Raw genomic sequence first — 20,636 nt, 5'->3', positions numbered from 1 at the left:
TATTCTCTTATAGCTTTTTCATACTGTTTTTCACTACATTTTTCATACACGTTTTCATCTCTCAAATGAGCACGACACATTTCAACATATTGCACGTGGTTTAATAGTACTACCTGATTTCCTTTATCTAATCTTTTAACTACTAAATTTCGATCAGCACACCAAGCTTTAAATGCCATACATTCATTTTTTGTCAGGTTATAGGACACACCTCTTTTATCATTTCAAAATCCACATATAATTTTTCAATAACAAAATTTAATGTCATGATAAAACTCTGTATATTAACAGTTACAAAAGGTGGAATGAACTTTGATTTAACATTTATAGCTTCAGTATTTATACTGCTATAAGCATTAATTTCATCTACAAACAAATCAAGTTCATGGAAAAATGGATTCTGATGACAAGAGTTTTGCTTAATTGCTCATTCTTGGTAAGAGTTTCTTTAAACTTTGGTCCAGAAAGTGTGTCCCTATAGATAGTGGCATTCAGGAAGGACATCTTAAAGTTCTCAGCAAAGTTTTGTAGGTGCATCTAGGCATGACGGTGTAGGTGCATCTAGGCATGACGGTGTAGGTGCATCTAGGCATGACGGTGTAGGTGCATCTAGGCATGACGGCAGATGGTAATAATGGTACCTGCTGCTCTTGATGTGCCATTTGCAGCACTAGACAATAAGTGCATGAATACATTATAAATGGATTGTGTGGTAGCCATTTGTGACTCCATTTATTTATTTTTTAATCTATGGTCATGGCACCAGATAGGGACTTGAAGATCTCTTTAGTCAAATTTCTCTGCAAATGACTTAGGTGGATCATGTAGTTCAGTGCACATAGAGTAAAATCACACGGAAATGTATATTCACTTCTCAGATCAAAGACTCTTTGTTTGGGGGATAGACAAAGAAACTTTCCTCAGACAGTTCCTTCTTAGTGGCTGCCAGCACCATGATAGCATCCATAGGGGCCCTTTACTCCAATGTGCCCTGTCCTTAGGGGGGCTAAAATTTTGTCTAGTTAATGGGTATTGGTTCCACCATACCCAGCTCCTTCCAAGTCCACTGGGGCACAAGATCACTTAAACTGCCAACAGGGGAACCACCATGATGTAGATGGGCCAGAACCAAAAGGCTCAAAGAGCACTAACTCCTCCTGGGAAGGTGTCAGTGGACCAACCTCCCTTCTGCCTGAGCAATTCAAGTAGATCTCCAAAGAAGATGTATTCCAAGGGAGATCTTCGGGACCCTTCCCCCTCGTCGAGGTTAGGGTCTTCCATGAGGGACTTTTGCGGGGTGTCCAAATGCCTCCTTTTGCATTGATGTTTTCTGTATACATCTACCGAGGGAATTTATGGGGGGGGACTGAAATCACAGGGGGAGTTCAAAACCTTAGCTTGCTCGAGACTAGCTGGAGCTGGCTGTCCCAAGGACAGATCATGAAGGGGAATAAAAGATCCTGAAACAAAGAGGATCTTCTCACATGCCAAAGCCAAAGGTGGTCAAAGAGAAGAATTTCTCTCGTCCAAGGACCCCAGCAGGATATGGCCAGGCATGGGTGTAAGGTTGACAGAGGAACCAAACTGCCCAGGGCTGAGGCTCTGAAGGGCAGGGATGGCTCTAAAGGTTTCAGAGTCAGCCACTACCCATGGACCCTGATGCTGCCATCTCTGTAATGGGACCCATAAAGATCAGACTTGAATGAGGTAAAGACACTGTTGTAGTAGATGATGTCCAGACTATTGGTTCCAATGGGGGAAGCATGTGGGAACACCAGATCCAACATCATCTGAGTTGAAAATCTGATTAGAGAAGGAAAAACCAAATGGGAAGTGGCAGGAACTTGTTCCGCTACTCCCAAAACAGAGCAAGTTGTAAGAACCCCCAGCTGAATCAGAGACTTTGAGCAGTTCTTCTTCATTCTATCCTCATCAGCTTCTATGAGGCTTGGAGATGTCTGCACAGATTTAAAAAAGGATGCTGCCAAAGGTGGTCATGAAGACCGATGACCATGTCTCTCCAATGGGAGAGTCAGTATCGGATCCATGGAGGGGATGGCTATGGGAAAACATCAGTGCTAAAGAACAGGTATGGTTGTGGACCAGTTCTGAGCCTGATCTGATCCCAGAGTTGAAGCAGATGTATCAGGGTCTGAATGTCAAGAAAGGTTTGGAGCCAGCATAAAACTTCTGGTAGGATAAGATATTTTGTATGATGCTTTGTATCCATCCTGGGATGGGTTCTGTCTTTATCCTTATCTGTGTTCTTTTCCTTAGCCATTTACCTTCTATGTTTTTCTGAAGGTTTGTCCTCAGGCTTCTTAGGTTGAGGGGAGCCGCATAAAGAAGCATCCTGTTCTCCCACAGTTACAGGGAGAAGGCCCTTCAGAGTGAATTTGGATTGTCAGTCAGAATGGAAGAACGCAGTTGCATGTTTCCCCCAACTGAGCTGCCCCCAAGCAGTAAACACATTAATGTATGGGTCTTAAGGCAAGCTCTTATACCTGCAGACTAAGCACTTGTTGAACCCTAATGACATGTTGGGCACTCTAGACCACAGACCAACAAACAGAAATAAAAACTCTTGTGAAAATGGTACTGATACCAGCAAAGAATGTAACTCCTCAAAGCAACAACAATAACCCTGTTTATTTATAAGAACCCATGAAGGAGTAAGAGGAGAAGATGGAAAGAAATGGTGGGAAGTTGCCAACTATAACACATACACAAAGGTAAAGAAAATGTGGATGAAAGAAGCAGTAGAGATACAAAGATAAGGTACTGCAAAGGCTAAAGGTAGTCAAAAACCCTGACAAGTAGAACAGAAAACACATATATTTCCCAAAAAGTTGGAATTCAGCACTGAGCCTTGGTGACCATGTCTGACTCTCAAAGTGGCAAAGGAGATCTGAGGGAATTGTGAGAAGGGGAGTAGCCTGAGCTTTAGAGCCAAATGTCTATTCTGAAGTGCAGAACTCAGATCCATTGGGATCTGATAAACCCAGTTTTGAGGCAAAGGAAAAGACATCAGATTCTCTTCAGTGTAATGATAAGAGACACAAATAGGCTTACTGCTTTTAACTTAAATAGGCTCTATATAGTTTCTGATCATTTGTTGAAAAAATATGTTAGCACTCTTTAAAGTGGAGCTCCTCAGAATAAATTTATAGTTGCTAGACCCACAATCAAAACCATGATACTGCCTAACAAGTCTTCTTTAGCATATGTACATTTTAAATGCTGTGTCTATTAGAAAAGGATCTGTATCCTTTAATATAAAATAAATATACATGGGTATGGCAACTCTAACCTCCAAGGCTTCCAACCAACCTACAAAGATTCCCTATCATGGTGCCATCACTAGAAGCAGACATATCTTTATTCCCAGCTAGAAAAAAAAAAAAAAGAGTTCCCATGGAAACTAATCCAGTTTCCACTAAATGATAATGTTATCATTCACGAAAGAAGGTGTTCCGCAATGCAGCATGTAGTTCAAACCATTGAATAAGCTTATATCATAGTTTTGATCTGAGTGGCATATACTAGCTGGAGATAAATTTACTTTCACCCCAGTATGTCAGCTTTCTCCTACATGTTTCATCAATAACTGAAAAGTAGCCAAAGAACATACTTTACCTTGATTTGAGCTGGTTGGCCCCCTGCTCATCCTGTGATGTTCTGTTAGAAGGACTTGTTGCTCCAAATATCCTTCCCATCCACATTGTGCTCCCAATTGAAGGCAACATTTCTGTTCTTGTATTTTCCAGTTTGTTAAATGCATAAGAGTTATCTAAATTCCTTACATCACATTGCACAGAGGGAGGGCTACAATTTTTTTCAGGTTTTGTATAATGGCATTCATTGTCAACATCATCTCTTTTTACAGCACCTTCTCCAGTGCCTCGGTTTTCACTTGCTGAATCATCAGAAGGTTTGTCTGTATTTTGTAAAACTCCTGTGTCATTTGTTTTGGGTTCTTTCTTCTGCACTGCAACGGAACATTCAGAATAGTTGTTATTAATGCTATTCTCAGCTGGCACTGATTCATCTTTTTTAATCTCCATGGTGTGTTCTTTCGTATTCTGGACCCTCAGTATCACAAGTGGTTCAGATCTGAATGATTCATTTTGTTTGCTTGATGAAAATATGGAATTATGCACTGCATCGGGTGTCTTTGGTTTTAACCACTTAGCTAAAAAAGAACCTTCTTTACTAGGAGAGATGTAAACACGTGATGTCTGACTAAGTTGTTCCCACCAATTTACAGGTTTTCTCTCAGTAGCCATCTCGTTTACATTGGAAACTCTGCTACTTTTCTCTTCACTCTTGACTTGAACCTGAGGCACATTGGCTGGCCCATTATGTTGTTCTTTGAATTTCACTAAGTTTTGAGCAAGTCTGTCCCCCCACTGCACGACCTGCTCAAAGGTATGCTGTAGTGTCTCTCCTACTGCATTTTGGGATTGTTCCACTGACTGTTTCCTGTTTTCAGTCAGTGATCTACTAGTACTACAAACTAAACCTTCTTCAACACAGACGTTTCGTTGACTTGGTAGCTTGCCATAACATTCACTTTTTTCTGCACATTCATCTATAATATTCTCAGAGTCTGGTTTGTTGGTACCTCTCTGCATATGACTTAGAGTTTTAAGTTCAGTGGTAAGTCCCCTAGGATACTGATTAGATGAGGAGGTATTTTCTCTTCTTTTATTGGCATGAAGAACACTTAATCTCTTTTCAGTTTGTTTAAATACAGTATGATTGTTTAACTGTTCTGCATCTTCTACAAAATGGTGGCAATGCTCAAAAAGAATATGAAGGTTAAAAGTCAAGATGGACAGAGGCTGAAGAAGCAGCAGTAGTTCATCAAACAAATGCTTCAGTGAGGTGTTGGATAATGAGAGGAAGGCCTTTGGTTCATAGTGCATGGACAATATGTCTGAAAGATAACAAATACTCAGTTACAAAAAGGCAGAAAATCCAGTCCAGTGATCTGATTGGTTAGCAACAGCCCAAAGATGGCCTTCAGTTGCAAACAATAACATACATTTGGAATATGCTTTGAGTCTAAAAAGTAGAGTACATTCAAATATCTAAGACAGCTTAAAACAACAAAGCAGTTTAGCTATACACATGGAATATATTTAAGACAGCTTGGAAAAACAAAAATGTAGTTACCAGCATAAGTAAAACACTGTCTTGATCTTAGAAAAAGCAATCAAGCTATCCGGTGTAAGAACATACTTACCAGTGATAAACATGAATTAGTTTAATATAGAAACACATTTTGTAACTTAAGTTTCATTTTTTTAACTGCAACAAAACATTTAGGGTCTGTTGGTAATAGTATTAAATCATACATTCTATATTCTGCACCTTTCCTATAATTGCATAACTCACAGAGCAGACAGCATGCAATAAATAGAAACTAACCACAAGTCCACAAACCTTGTTATTATTCATTGTTTGTTCGCAGCCTACCTTGTGAGATGGTACAGAGATTTACAATACATTAGCATGTGGAGAGAGGGGTCAACAAAGGATCAGTTCAAGTGAAAAACTATGCTCTGCTGATGTTGAACAAGAACTAATCCATCCATCCACAATCCCTTTTTCCCTATTTTTGCATATGGGTTGGGTGTCACTGCAACAGTGAAAAATCATCTAGTGCTAAGGTTTACAATGCCAGGTGGCTAGCCCTGCCATGGTATTTCTTGCATACTACATTGAAACCTATTAAAAGTTTAGAGTGTCCAGTTCACCCACTGCCAAATGTCTTTGGAGTGGGAGGAGGAAACTGGAGCACCTGGAGGAAACTTACACAAACACAGGGAGGACATGCAAACTCTGCATTAAAGGCACCCCAGCTGGGAACTGAATCAGAGAAGCTCTTGCTGTGAGGTGACAACACTTTCCACTGTGCCACTCATAAGCAAGTGCTAATACTGAACTGTTAAATTGTTTTGCATACATTTTAAAACTACCTCAACAGAAGTGGTATCTCTCTTATGAAGCCCACAGCAACCTAAAGAAAAAAATGAGCTGAATTCTGAGGTCCCAAGGTCAATACCAGGCTATGGAAAATCGATTTAAAAATATGTATTTTTCCTTTCTGTCTTTATTAGTTCCTCAAGTGACTTATCTGGTCTGCAACATGTGTGTTTCCATGCCTTGGAAAGTGTGACCTTTTCTCATGGTGAATACAAAAGGCTATGTAAAGACATAAAAAAGTCTTCAAGTGTAGTTCGCTTGCATATCCTGTGCTAGCAGGTAACAGAATGTAATCACAGTCCACTTGAAAGCAGCACCTGACTAGAATTAAGATTCATAAGTAAGTACAAGGCTAGCTGACCTTGTGGGCCATTTTAAGCTTAGTCAGTTTCCCCTCAAATCCCTGTATCTCATGTTTCTGAGGTAAATACCCTAACCATTATGCCAGCCGTTCTACTTAGAAAAATAAAGCAGGCATTGATATACATACGCCTTTGTCCTTCACAGGTTGCAGAACTGGAAAACAACTAAGAAAACGTTTCTTTCTAGAGGAAATGATGTAATGAAGCCTTAGAGCACACATGAGGAACTGACTTGTATAACATTTGATTTCGTTTTGTATTGTCTCTTTCCTGTCCTTGGAAGAACTTAGTGAAACTTCTATGGAAAAGGTCTGTGCTCTGCATGTGAATATTTGTAGCATTTCCCTAACTCAGATTAGTCAGTTCCAGCATTTCTTACTAAGAGATAGCTAGGAGGTCTAGCTATCTGTAGAGCAGATTTGTCTGTATATACTCCAGCCAGTGGAACCATATGCTATTTTATTTTTACATGAGCACTTTCCCATTCCTTTGTATATCTAACCTGCAACTGCACCGTTGCTTTATTAAGTACAGTTTGTTCACATTTAAGCTTTTGTGGCTGATCCTTATTACATATGCATTATTGTTCTTTACTGTTCGAGATGAGAACTATCATCAAGGCCAATCTTAGGCCAGTTGGACCTATCTGGCTCAATAAGGCACCATTCCCACAGGGGTAGAACCCTGCAGTAAGCTAAGACAAGATCATTATGCCTTATGCAAGCTACAAGATTTTCCTGAGCGACATTACGGCAAAGCACAAGGCATTTTCTTACTTGTAGTCCTGCTTCCACAGCAGCTACAGGTCTTGTAATTGAGGGGACTACATTTCTTGTCATGCTGTCTGCTGCTAGTGTCTAGTATTAGTACTACAGTATCACACCACTTGTATGGCTCACAGTTTAGCTGTTCATGCTCTCATAGTAGTCACCTGTTGCTGCCGAGTACTCCATATGGTTTTCAGCCCAAAACTGACGTAGGATTAACCATCTGGTTTTGCGTATCATCCCAGTTATTGTCACAGAAGCTAATAATATCGGGTCTAATTGGAAGATTGACAACAGCACTGAATCTTTTTTGCTTCTCTTGTCTACATATTCTGTATGATTGTTTGTTAATGAATGTCATTATGGACTAGCAAGTATACATACACACACAGAGACACACACACACACACACACACACACACACACACACACACACACACACACACACACACACACGTGCATGTACACACTAACAGACCCAGTGATATGATGTAAATCCTGATCACCAAGATCTCAGATAGAGAGCTGCAGTTCATGGCAAGGTAAAGAACTACTCGCTGCACATGCAGGTAGAAACAAAATAGTGCCAGAGACTGAGACATGAGGTGTTTGTGTGTGTGTTTAGTACAAGGAGGCAAGGGTGTATAGAAAATGTATTCACTTTGTTAAAAGAGGAAACGTATTAACAGAAGCAGTTTGGCTCATAAAGACACTGCAGGGGTATCACAGTTTCAGTGTTGCATACAAAATGGGGGGGTGCAAGATGAAACTTTAAGAATGAAGATAGTTGGACAAGACTGAGGAGGAGTTTTTTTTTTTGGGGGGGTGAGTGTATTCCAGAAAGCTGAACAAATTGTATGGGCTTTGCATTTTCTCCCTATATGCACATGGGTTTCCTTAAGACATTCTCATTTCCTCCTTCCTGCCAAAATATGCTGCTTAATCACTACTCTAAATTATGCCTGCATGTAAAAGTTATTTTCAAGGAAAGTCCTGATGTAATGATGACAAAGATGATAATAATGATGACGCAGTTGTTGTTGTTGGTCTTTCGGCTTTTCCCGGTAAGGGGTCGCCACAGCGGAACTCCGGTCCGCTAATGATTGGCAGTAGATTTTTACGAAATGCCGAGGTGCCAGCTCGACACCCAACCTTCAATGAAGGCACACCCATTTATGCATGCATGTCTTTCAAATGCTACCCAACCGCGAGGAGGACATGCAGACTCCACACAGAAGGCACACCCAAGTCCAGCCGAGAATTGAACGGGAGAACCTTTTGCTGTGAGGTAACAACGCTACTGCAGTACCACCGCGGCATGATAATGATGATGATGACTGTCATTATTATTAAGCATTCTGAGGTAATTCAACAGTTTTATGTGGTCTTGTGGAAATTTACTGACTGTAACAGTGTTTGTGAATTAACTTGGCAATGGGCTTCTACAATTCAGAGCAGGTGAAGGAAGTGATTGCAATCCCAAGAAAGAAGAAAGGAGTGTTATAAGATGGGAATGTATAATGGAATTTACAAAGCATTCATGATCATTTCTTCCCTCCCCCCCAGTCTCCTCACAACTATTAAGCCCATTTCCCATTCTCTCATTCAGTCTGTACTTTCTGGAATCAAAGGACATTGGACATGAAAGCTGAGATATGGGGAGTGTGATGAGTCAGAAGATTTTAAGTTTCATGTTTAAAATTACCGTACTTTAGAGTAGCACAGTCTGCTTAGGATTGTCTGCAACAGTGCCATGGTGTGTTTAGAATACTTAACTTTCTAAGGTGTGTTGATATTTTATTTCCGTGTTTCACATTTTGATTAAATATTATTAGTTAATAAATAAAGATATTACTTTGCATTTAGAACACAGTGACAACATACATTTTATAGAGGCTTCAGATCAGAGGCCCCATCCAAATGGTCCAAACTGGACCCAACAATTTCTAAGGCCAGTCCTGGAACTCACTTACCAATTGTTAACAAGTTGCAGCTCCTGTCTCCATTTAGGTAGATTGTTTGGGGCTGCTACCAGTGAAAATATCAAAGGTGTACAATTTCATATTTGGCTTAATATAAGAGCAGTAGGTACCTGGAGGTTCTTGGCCATTTATTCCAAAGTAGTGGTAATACTGCCATGTGAAGAAGAAATTTGTGGGAAATTAGAGAATCCTGCCAGGCTTCATTGGGAATTGTGTGTTTGTGCGAGTGTGTCTAGAAATAACAACTTGAATGAAAGGAAGTTACCAGGTGTAAGGGGACCTGGAAGACACTGTGGTTCACATAGAGAATGATGAAGATGATGACTGTGTTGCTAGGTCAAAAGACTAAGCTCTAAAAGTGGCTTGTGTATAGTCTAATCTGGGCGAGAATGCTGAAATCTTGTAACCCAGGACAACAGTGCATGCTCTCTTTAGGCTCTTGGAGACAGGTTACATATTGAAATAGACTTGTGCATACATTTTGTCTTTTACTTTAACCTGCTGGGTACCAGTAATGTGACTTGAGAGACTTATTTTTTGGCACCCAGGACAACAGTGCATGTTCCCTTTAGGCTCTTGGAGACAGGCTACATACTGAAGTAGACTTGTGCATACATTTTGTCTTGTACTTTAACCTGCTGGGTACCAGTAATGTGACTTGTGAGACTATTTTTTGGCAGCCAGGTAGGACTTTTTGCCATATCTGGTGACAGCATATGCCACCATTCTTCACATATTTGGCCAGAACTAGTGGGATATTTGTTCCAACCATTACATTTTGATGACAATGACATCTTTAATCATCATGTTTTGGTAGGTGGTTGGTGAGGGTGCTAAAATTGAATGTATTCAGCCTATAACAGCTTTGTTACCAAAACAGAGTGGGTACCCCCTCATGACAAGTTAAAATATACAGAGTTTTGGTTGTGCATAGTAGTAATTTATTTTGGTTTATTTTTGGAAAATGATAAATTATCTCTACTGACAACCATGCTTAAATGTCAGTGGCACAGCTGGCAAAAAAAAGAGTGCCATGCAAAAGGAATCCAGTATACTCAGATGTTCAAAGATTAGATGGTATCAGTTTTGTTTACATCTGGTAGGTAGCCCAGAGACAGCCTGGAAGGAAACAAAGGACAATTGGTTTCATTCATGTAGGATCTGGAATTTACAGAGACTTGCAGGAACAGTCAGGATGTAGCAGACTGGTACAGAAGAAAAAGAAAAGCAGCATAAGCATGAGTGAGACATGATCACTGTTCACCAGAAATATGTGAGTCATGGGAGGGGGAAGCTAATCCCTAAAAGCCCACGACTGTACAAAACATTTTCCTGGGTTATTAATATCGTGATGGGAATGGAGCCCATAGCTAACTCAGGGTATAATTAAGGTTTATGAAATTAGTATTGTTTCAGTCTTTAATGTTAGCCAAAAGTGCTGTTCACAGCACCCACATTGTGCCCAGAACTGACTCCTGCAATTCATACAGTTACATGTATTGGTAGCATATCTAAATATGACACTAGATTCTTTTTTATTAGACCCATTGCTCCTACTACTATTGAAACTGTCTGGGCATCTTTCTTTTACATTGTTCTTGATTCTGGCTGCAACTTCTGAAATTGTAGGACTTTGTGTTTCTCTTTGTATGTGAAATAGTATAATTGCTAGATGTAGCAATTTCAATGATCAATGCTACTTTTGTCTTTTTATCGTGGACTACTATATCAGATTTTCTTACATTGTTGGTAATGGCTGATCCCATGTGATGTACACTTCATCGATCTCTATAATGCTTTGTGGTTCACGTTTCCAGTGCTTCTCAGCTACTTCTATATTGTAGTGTTTGCACAATCCCTAATTCAACAGTCTTGCCACATTACTGTGCCTTTCAGTGTATAGGCCCTCTGCCACGAGTAGATCACACCCAGCAACAAGATGAGTGACTGTTTCCAATTCTACATTTGTCTGCTTCTCCAACATGCTTAATGGACTTTGTAAACCAATGTGTATGTAGTCCACTGTTCTTGGCTGCCATTATTAACCTTTCATTCTTTGGTTTCAACCTACCTCTCCTTAACCATTCCTACATCCAATCCTGATCAATATGAGGTTGATCCAGGAGATCTCCATACTTGCCACTATATTTATAGCTTTTTCACATTTCTTTCCTTCTCATTTGATCTTTCTTCTTATATTCTTTCTTTAGTTTGCTGGCACATTCAATTGCAGCCTTATTTTTGTCTAGTTCTAATTTGACTTCCATTCCCCCCTTGACATCAGAATGCTTCTGCTAAACTAAGCAGGGTTTTGTTAGTAGACAAGGACTGTAACACTACTGAGAAGATAGGGAGGAACTGTGTGTGGGGGCTTTATCTAGTTAGCAGGTTGTCACAGCACTGCACAGGAATACCCAGCATTGTACATTTGTCTAAAAGAACCAGTGAGGGCCAGATTAGACCATCACAGCAGGCTAGTAAGGAAAAGGGGTCACCATGGTTTCTGGTACATGCCCAAAGTTTGAGGTTAACTATCTCAGATGTAACCAAATGGGGCACTTACAGTCTCTTGTCCACTGAGGTAGAGGGTAGAACAAGGATCTCAAGAAGCATCAAGCAAGTCTAGCAATACAACAGTGGTGGGTTGTGTAAAAACATTAGCTGTTCCTACCTATCACAAAAGACTGCACTCTATCCTGGTAAAAGGGAAGGAACACAACCTAAAACACATGCGTAGTCAAGCCTGCAGTGGATTCAGGTTTATTATAGTGTTTAATAACCACTACAAATAATGCAAATAGTTAATGACCAAATAAATATACTGTAAGAATATACCATGATTTCTAAAATAGGTCTTGCTAAACAACATAACTGTGGTTAAAGTGAAAAATATTACAAGTATAAGAACAATGCAGCACATTTTCAAAACAGTGATAAAAAAACTCAACATGCATACATACAATGCAACACACTAACTAGCACTCAAAGCAAAATATCCAAAATTCTAAAGACATGAAGATTTTAAATCCATATAATAACAAAACTGTCCCAGTGTCCTAATATCTTTGTGTAGTCTTAAGATAACTCTAACAAACTGAGCATCTGCCCTGCCACTGCAAACAAGATAAAATTTGGCTGTTAAACTTTATGATGGAAAAAAAATATCAGCTAAGCACCTGAACGGAAAACAACAAATAATGCTCAAAAGCAGCAAATAAGATGTTAAGTCAGTATCTCAAGTCTCAAGCTGTCTTACTTTTAAAATCCAACAAAGGAGATGCAGCAGACAGAAACAGCTCTCCAACCACTCAACCATTTTGTGACCATTTTTTTCACCACTCTTTTACCGATTACCATTCCGTCAAACAAATAGTCTGCTTCCAAAAACTGAAATTCAAAAGTAACCAGCACTAGAACTACAAACCGCTATGTTTGCAACAATTCCACCACTCTCTTCTTCTTCTTCTGATAAAAAACACAAATTCGTAAGGGCACAAGTACATCACTACATTGTCTGCAATTAACCCAGCCAAGTATAGCATGAACGTTAAGGAAAATCCATTAGTGAACCATAACGTTTAGGATACTCTATAGTCTGGCAGCCACATGCTGCCATTGTGAAAAGCATCATTACACACAACACTGTGAACAGACAGGAGCTCTGCATGGTTGAGCAGTCCACTCTAGTTAGGGCTTTGAATGGGAACTCTTTTCAAAAACTTTTGGCCAGGGTCTATCTGGACTGCAAAAGGGAGAAAAAGAGCCAGAAGGTGACTGTGTTTTTAAGTCAGCCCTGCTGATGTCTTAACGAGGTATGACTGACAATTCAATATCCTGTGTGCATGCTGTTACACTTAGCCACTCATAGATGCAATAACATGGAGAAAATGACAAGACGGTGACGCAGGCAGAGCCCATACCTTCATCCAGTGTTGGTAATGTGGATATCTCAGAGGAAAAGCTGCTTGGTGGCAGTGACACAGAATCTAAGCCATAGCAGGGGAAAGGTACCGCTAGAATAAGGAAATCAGATATAAAAATGTTACACATTTTTTTTTGCTATTTCTCTCTTTCATACCCCTAATGAATTTGGTCTACAAAATGTGTGCTTCCCATGGTTTAGGAAAGTATGGCTTTTTCTCATTTTTGAATACAAAAGGATATAAAAGGATATGAAATGTCTCTGAGTATAGTTTTCTTAAGTGCTTGCATTTCTTGTTTTCTTGTGTTAGTGGGTCATAAAATATAATCACAGACCAAGTCAAAATAGTAGCTAACTAGAACTTTAAAAAGAAAGCAGACCTTAATATGCAAACAGCTAAGAAATGTATGTTAACATCCTGTGCATTGGTACTCGATATTGTCTCTAGGTTGGTTAAATTAATCTCTTGTCTCATACAAGTGGCAAAACTGATTTAGTTACTTTTGCTATGGGAAAGCAAAACATACAGGTGGCAGAACTGATTTAGTTACTTTTGCTATGCAAAAGCAAAACAACTATGCAAAATCTTCCTTCTAGAAGAAATGAAGTAGTGAAGCTACACAACACAACTGATGAATTGAAATATATACAAATGTGAGCCGTGTCTTTGTTCTGTCTTGTCTCTGCTTGGAAGAACTTGATGACACATCTGTGGAAAGGGTTTGTGTCCTAACTGTGAATATTTGTAATATTTCATTAACTCAGATGAGTCAGTGCCTGTATTTCCTATCTGTAGATCACTTTTCTCTACATACTCTATCCAGTTTATTCACTTTAAAGATCTTTTGGTTAGTTCTTTTAAAGAAGTAGTATCTGTGGCACAAAAGGTAATACCCTCATCTTATGGACAGAAGTCTGTGGGTTCTAGTCCCATGCCAGGCTGATGGATTGCTGACACTGCAGTGCAGCATAAAGGGGTTGCTGCAGTCCTAAATGTAAATTCCTTCAGATGACATCATAAACCAAGATCCCATCTGCTTGAGTTGGTGGTAGCTCAGGTGGATGTAAAGGATCCCACAGCATCTACTGAAAAGAGCAGGGGAAGTTCCCTGATGCCCTGGCCAAACTTCCTTTAGTATTATAAATACCATCTCAAGTCTCCCCTGAAGATACACTACTAGTGGTACTAACCCAGTCAACAAAGAATAAGTAAAATAAAGAAACATTGTTGCTTTCTATTATCTGAGATGAAGGTGATCATTTACTACTGGTTAACAAGTGATGGTTCCTTATCTCCCCTTAGGCAGATCATTTGGGCCAACTACCAGTGAAAAACATTAAGGTATATGATTTCACATTTAGCTTAATTTACCAGCAGGAGGAAACAAGAGGTCCCCACCCATTCATCATACAGTGATGGCAGTACAGAAGTGCCAGGAAGAAAGCTGTGGAGAACTGAAGACTTCTATCAGCATTCCGTGTGTGTGTGTGTGTGTGTGTGTGTGTGTGTGTGTGTGTGTGTGTGTGTGTGTGTGTGTGTGTGTGTGTGTATAAATAAGTACTTGTGAAATGTGGTTACCATAAACAAAGGGCACTGGAAGGCACACTAGTTCAGAGAGACAGAGAGAGCAGTGAGGAAAAGGCCCGGGGTGCTAGATCAAAGACAAAGTTTTGAAGGTGGCCTGTATGTAATCTAATTAATGGATGGGTGTTGAAAGCTCATTTCTGGAAAAACAGTGTATAGTTCCTTTTATGCTTTTGAGGCCAAACTGCATTTTGTGAACAGATTATTTTATGCAGATTTGTGTACACTTTCATTCTTGTACTTTAACCTGCTGGGAGGTACCAGTAGTTTGACTCTACAGACCATGCCTCTGGTGCCAGCTATGACCTTTTCATCATAGCTGGTGACAGAAAATGCCACCATTCTTCACAGATTTGGTTGACACTGGCAGGATTCAAATACCTTCCTGTGTCAACTATCACACTGCAGTCATTAAATCATTAAAATTGTTTTCCTTAGTTTTGTTCTTACTTCTTCCATGGCAGTGTCTGGAGCAATATATCTTCTGTCATGTTTTCTTCATTCAGAACCTACTGGAAACACTCCTTCCATCTGTCTTTGATGTCCTGTGGACTGGTAAGTAGGTTGTTGCTGGTATCCCTTATGAAGGGTGCCTGACTATCTTCTTTATCTTTCAGTCTTTGCCTTGCAACCCGATACAGTTTCTTTGTGCCATTTACGGAGTCAGTTTCTAAAAGTTGGTTGAGTGCCTCTGATGCCTTGTTTTTTGTTACTGCAATTCTTCTCTTAGCCTCTTTGTACGCCAACCAGTATTCCTTCCTAGCTTGATCAATCTTTTCAACCCCACACCTCTTCCTGGACTCCTCCTTCTTTTGATGACTTCCTGCACTACTGTATGCCACTACCAGCTTTCCTTATGTACAGTAGAGTGTTGATTATCTGAACTATTGGAACCAAGGGTAGTTCAGATAATCAAACTGTTCGGATAATCAAACATACATCGAACTGGATAAAAAACTTCTAAAATCTTGTTTTTTCTGCACTCAGGGAATACATTTTTGAACCACTCAGCAAGTCCAGTGGACAATAACGAATATTTTCACACACAAGCAGTCTACAAGTTCATAAAAACATGTACAAGCTAATATGTATAACATTTACATATTCAGACTTTATGATTTTTCCTACCCAAAAACTTTGGAAGACTGGGCTCGGATGATTGACATTTCAGATAAATCGACTCACTGCTATACCTTATTTCCATACCTTGCTCAGCTGCATATCTGTTCTGTAGACCTCATACATGACACTCTTCTTCAACTCCACCTATCTCTTCTTCTTCTTGAAGGGCTAGGGCCCAGAGTAATTCCTTGAACTGTTGGCTCTGTTAATCTTAGGGCCTTCTTTGACCACTGCTTGTAGCCGACTGTAGTAACCAGTGGTTTAAGCTGTGAGCCGACTGTTTCACAAGGAATAACTTCTACCCCAGTACCCTTTCCTTACAGGAGAAAGTCTACTTCAGTTGCATGTTAGCCACTCTTTTATGTAATCTTGTGACTGTCTCTCTTGCTGAACCATCTATTGGTCATCAACAAGCCATTTGTCATACAGAAGTCTAGAGTGGCCACTCCTTCTTTATTCCTGTTGACTCACTCATGTGAAACCAGTCAGTCCTCATATACTATTATGTTTGTCTTGATATGTGCATTCAGGTCACCCATTATCAAAACCAGTTCATGTAGTCCTGATTTATTTATTAGATCCTACAACTGCTGTCTGAATGCACTCTTTTCCTAACTTTCACAACCTTGTTGTGGGGCACAGGCTGAAATAATGAATACAGCCCTGTCATTGCATTAAGTCTAATTGCCATGAGTCTGTGACTAATTCTGATGACATCCCTAACTGTCTTCTAATACCTCTCCCTCATTACAATTCTCATACCTTTTCTAGCCTGTCATCCTCATGAGTAGTACACTCTGAATCACAAGCCACGTGGCTATGAGTAGTACACTCTGAATCACAAGCCACGTGGCTATGAGTAGTACACTCTAAATCACAAGCCAAGTGGCTATGCTGTACTGCCTCCTCCTTATCATTATGTCATCCACTTCCCAACTCCATCCTGTCAGTGAACCTACACTGAGTGTAGCAATTATTAGTTTGTGTTTGGCAGGTAGGTTGGTTTTATATCCAGCTTTCTTTCAACAGAGCTATTCCAGGTAACTGAAGCTCAGCAACTAGACACCGGCCAGTAGCTTATAAACCCAGGGTTGCTGGGCTTTACTATGGGCACATACTGGCCAGTTGGGTCACAAATAGTCCTCCCACAGTCAGAATGGGTCCCTGGTGTAGGTCGGAGTAAACTGAATCCTTAACCCACTTATCACCAACAAATACACAAGCTTATTTGGTGACATTAGCCAACATGACTAATTCACCTAGTGGTATACTTTACACCATGAAGTAGCAAGTACATGCCCAAAGCAGTTGGTGTATACAACTTCTCGCTATAAGGCACCATGTAGAGTCTGTGCTGCTGCTTCCCACAACTCCATTCTTGGATGAGTTTGAGATGGAAACACTCAGCATTTTTTGAGAGGTGGGAGGAAAGTACAGTTTTGTACCTACCATAAATGTAGATGTTCGAGTGCTAATACAGCTGCAGTAATTACATATGGGGTTCTCTGCCGTCAGGCGGGTCCTCGGTCGGCCGAATTCCAAAGTCTAGGTCCGGCATCAGTTATTGTCACTTTCTTTCCTGACGTCAGTGCGACAGGGGTATATAAGACACAGCCGACGCCATGTTCTTCAGTCTTTCTTGCCCCAGATGTCAGGTGCCCCCAGAAGGAAGGCAATACATAAATTATATATAATCATGCAATACAATATAATCAAAAAATCAGTAGTTGCAAGCAAATACACCATAGAAGGATAACCCAATCAGGTTGTATGAGGAGGTGTTAGCCACTAGGCCTTTACCAAGAGGGGAAGGAGGGAGGGAAACCTGTACTGCAGCTGTATTAGCACTCAAACATCTACATTTATGGTAGGTACAAAACTGTACTATGTTCATCGTGCATACAGCTGCAGTAATTACATATGGGTAGAATCCCAAAGCTACGCACAGGGTGGTAGGCACTAGGTGGAACTGGGAGGAGCCAGAATGCCCTGCAACACAGCAGTGGCAAAGCCTGCTCTAGTTTTGGAGTATAAAGGCAGGTGGTAGTGTTTTGTGAAGGTATGCACAGAACTCCAAGTGGCTGCCTCCAAAATATCTTTGGTAGGAACTCCTCTGAGAAAGGCTGTAGAGGTAGCTGTGGCCCTTGTGGAGTGGGATCTGATGCCTGTAGGAACTGGTTTGCCATGAAAGGAGTAACAAGACCGTATGCAGTGGCCTATCCATTTTGAAATTGTCTGTTTGGAAATTGGCTTTCCTTGAACTCCTACAGCATAGGACACAAGGAGTTGTTCTGATTTCCTGAAAGGCTTTGTTCGGTCCAAATAGTAACATAGCTGTCTATGGATGTCTAAGGAATGTAGCAGCCTTTCCCCTTTGTTTTGTGGATTGGGGTAAAAGGTAGGTAAATGTATGGCCTGATTTAAAGCTACCCTGGATACTACCTTAGGCATAAATGACAGGTTGGTTCGTAGGGAAACCCTGTCCTGATGGAAGATGAGAAAGGGCTGCACAGCCATGAGGGCTTGTAATTCCGAGACCCTACGAGCTGAGGTAATAGCCAGAAGGAAAGCTGTTTTCCAGGACAAGTATTGCAAATCTGTTGAGGCAGCTGGTTCAAAAGGAGGCAATTTTAATTTTTCTAGAATGAAATTAAGATCCCATGCTGGTATTGGTTGTTTCCTTGGAGGTCTTATATTCTTAGCCCCTCTAAGGAACTGCCTTAAGAGTGGGTGAGAGAATAAGGGTGGATCTGTGTTGTATTCTGCAGAAATGGCTGAGGCATGGATTTTGATGGAGGAAAATGAAAGTCCACTGTTCAACAGCTCAGCTAGATACTGTAATATCTGAGGCAAGTTCAGTTCTCTAGGATCCTGGCCCATTTTCTCATTCCAGGCGCAAAACCGTTTCCATTTTGCGGAATAAGCTTTTCTAGTAGATGGCCTTCTGGCCTCCAGAATGACATCCTGCACCTCCTTGGAGAGTAGGGTCTGCTGTGGTGCTAAGGAATTTTCCATGCAGCCAGATTGAGTGTTTTCAGCTGACTGTGAAGCGTTTTGTAGCTGTGCTGAGTCAGGAGAAGAGGCATTAGAGGTAGTGTCCAGGGCGGAGAATGTGATAGGATCCTCAGGAGTGGGTACCAGTGTTGTCTTGGCCAGTCTGGAGCAATCAGTATCATCTTTGGTCTGTCTGCTCTTGCTTTCAAGAGCACCTTGGTCAGTAAAGATAAAGGTGGGTAGGCGTAAACTCTCCTTGCTGTCCAACTGAAAGAAAGGGCGTCCACTCTCCAGGCCTTTGGATGGTATGTCCTTGAGCAGAATTTTGTCAATTGATGATTCTTGTGGGAGGCAAAGAGATCTATGTCTGGCCTTCCCCACGCTTGGATTATCTTTGTTAACACTTGAGGATGCAACTGCCATTCGTGCGGGTCTATCATATTTCTGCTTAGGTTGTCTGCCAGCGTGTTTTCCAAACCTGGCAGGTACTGTGCTTGAAGCTCGATTTTCCATTCCAGAGCCATGTTCCAAAGTGACATGGCTAGTCTGCACAGGGGGTATGAATGTGTTCCTCCTTGTTTGTTTATGTACCACATTACTGTGGTGTTGTCTGTTCTTATCAATAATTGTCCTGGATGCAGGAGGTCCTTGAAAGCTGTAATTGCGCTTATTACTGCTAGCATTTCCTTTTGATTGATGTGAAGGTGCTTTTATTTTTGGGACCATTTGCCCTGAATGCACCTGTCTGTCATGTGTGCCCCCCAGGCGTAGTCTGAGGCATCTGTTGTGATGACTTGATTTGCTTGAGGCTTGCAGAATGGTAGACCTGTGTTTGTTTGGCATGCTTGGGCCCACCATAGGAATTCCTTTTGCAAACATGGAATTAATGGTAATATTGTTTCCAGACTGTGGCTGTGTTGAGACCATATGTTTTTTAGGTACCATTGAAGTTTCCTCATATGCAACTTTGCACATGGGATTAGAAGAATGCAAGATGCCATGAAGCCCAGAGCCTGCAGGATTTTCCTTGCAGTTAGCCTGGTACAATTTGCTAGCGTCTTGAAGTACTGAGTTAGTTGCCCCTGTTTTTCTGGCATAAGATAGGCCATCTGGGTGTTTGTGTCCAAGTTGGAACCCAGGAAAATTATTTTCTGAGATGGTGTTAGTGTGGATTTCTCTTTGTTGACTGTGTATCCCAGAGAATTCAATAACTGTGTCACATAAGCCAGATGTTCCAGAAGAATGTGTTTGCTGTCTGCTTGGATCAGGCAATCATCCAAATAAGGGTAAATCTGTATCCCTTGAAGTCTGCAGTAGGCAATTACTGATGCCAGGCATTTCGTGAATACTCTGGGTGCAGTAGATAAGCCAAAGGGCAATGCAGAGAATTGATAGTGGATTGAGCCTGCAAGAAATCTGAGGTATCTTCTGTAACTTTGTCTGATTGGGACATGCAGGTATGCCTCCTTGAGGTCCAATGTTACCAGCCAAGACTCCTTGCCCAGCATGGGAAGAAGCTGCTGTAAGGTGAGCATCTTGAATTTTGATGCAGTAGAAATGTGTTTAGGATGGATAAGTCCAAAATGGGTCTCCAATCGGTTCCCTTCCTTGGTACCAGGAATAGTCTGGAATAAAAGCCTTGACCTTGTTCGTGCATGGGTACCTCTTGAATAGCTTTCATGCCCATGAGCTTTGAAATTTGTATTTGAGCCTCTGCCCTTTGATTGTGTGGCAGGATCGGCATGCCTCTCATTTTTGGAAGAGTGTAAAAATGAAATCTGTAGCCTCTGTTTATAATGTCCAGGATCCATTTGTCGTTTGTGACAATATGCCAATTGTTTGAAAATAGTGCCAGCTTTCCTCCCAAGGGTGCTGCCACCTGAGCCCCGCTTGGACTGCAAAGGGGAAAGT

At 40.8% G+C, this 20,636-nt stretch overlaps 1 protein-coding gene across 2 annotated transcripts in view; it reads right to left on the bottom strand.

Moving 5' to 3' along the window:
- Positions 1 to 20,636, bottom strand: part of RUSC1 (RUN and SH3 domain containing 1) — a 539,195-nt gene that overhangs the window by 111,379 nt on the left and 407,180 nt on the right. For both annotated transcript variants that reach the window (XM_044080219.1, XM_044080220.1), the window contains one exon: positions 3,637 to 4,939. In XM_044080219.1, coding sequence (XP_043936154.1) covers positions 3,637 to 4,939 — 1,303 coding nt within the window. The remainder of the gene's footprint in view (positions 1 to 3,636; positions 4,940 to 20,636) is intronic.

This window comes from Protopterus annectens, chromosome 8.part0 (genome assembly GCF_019279795.1).
Source record: "Protopterus annectens isolate FY-2018-M chromosome 8.part0, PAN1.0, whole genome shotgun sequence".
NCBI lineage: Eukaryota > Metazoa > Chordata > Ceratodontiformes > Protopteridae > Protopterus > Protopterus annectens.
The sequence above is the reverse complement of the archived record's forward strand: the minus strand, read 5'-3'. Positions and strand labels throughout refer to the sequence as shown.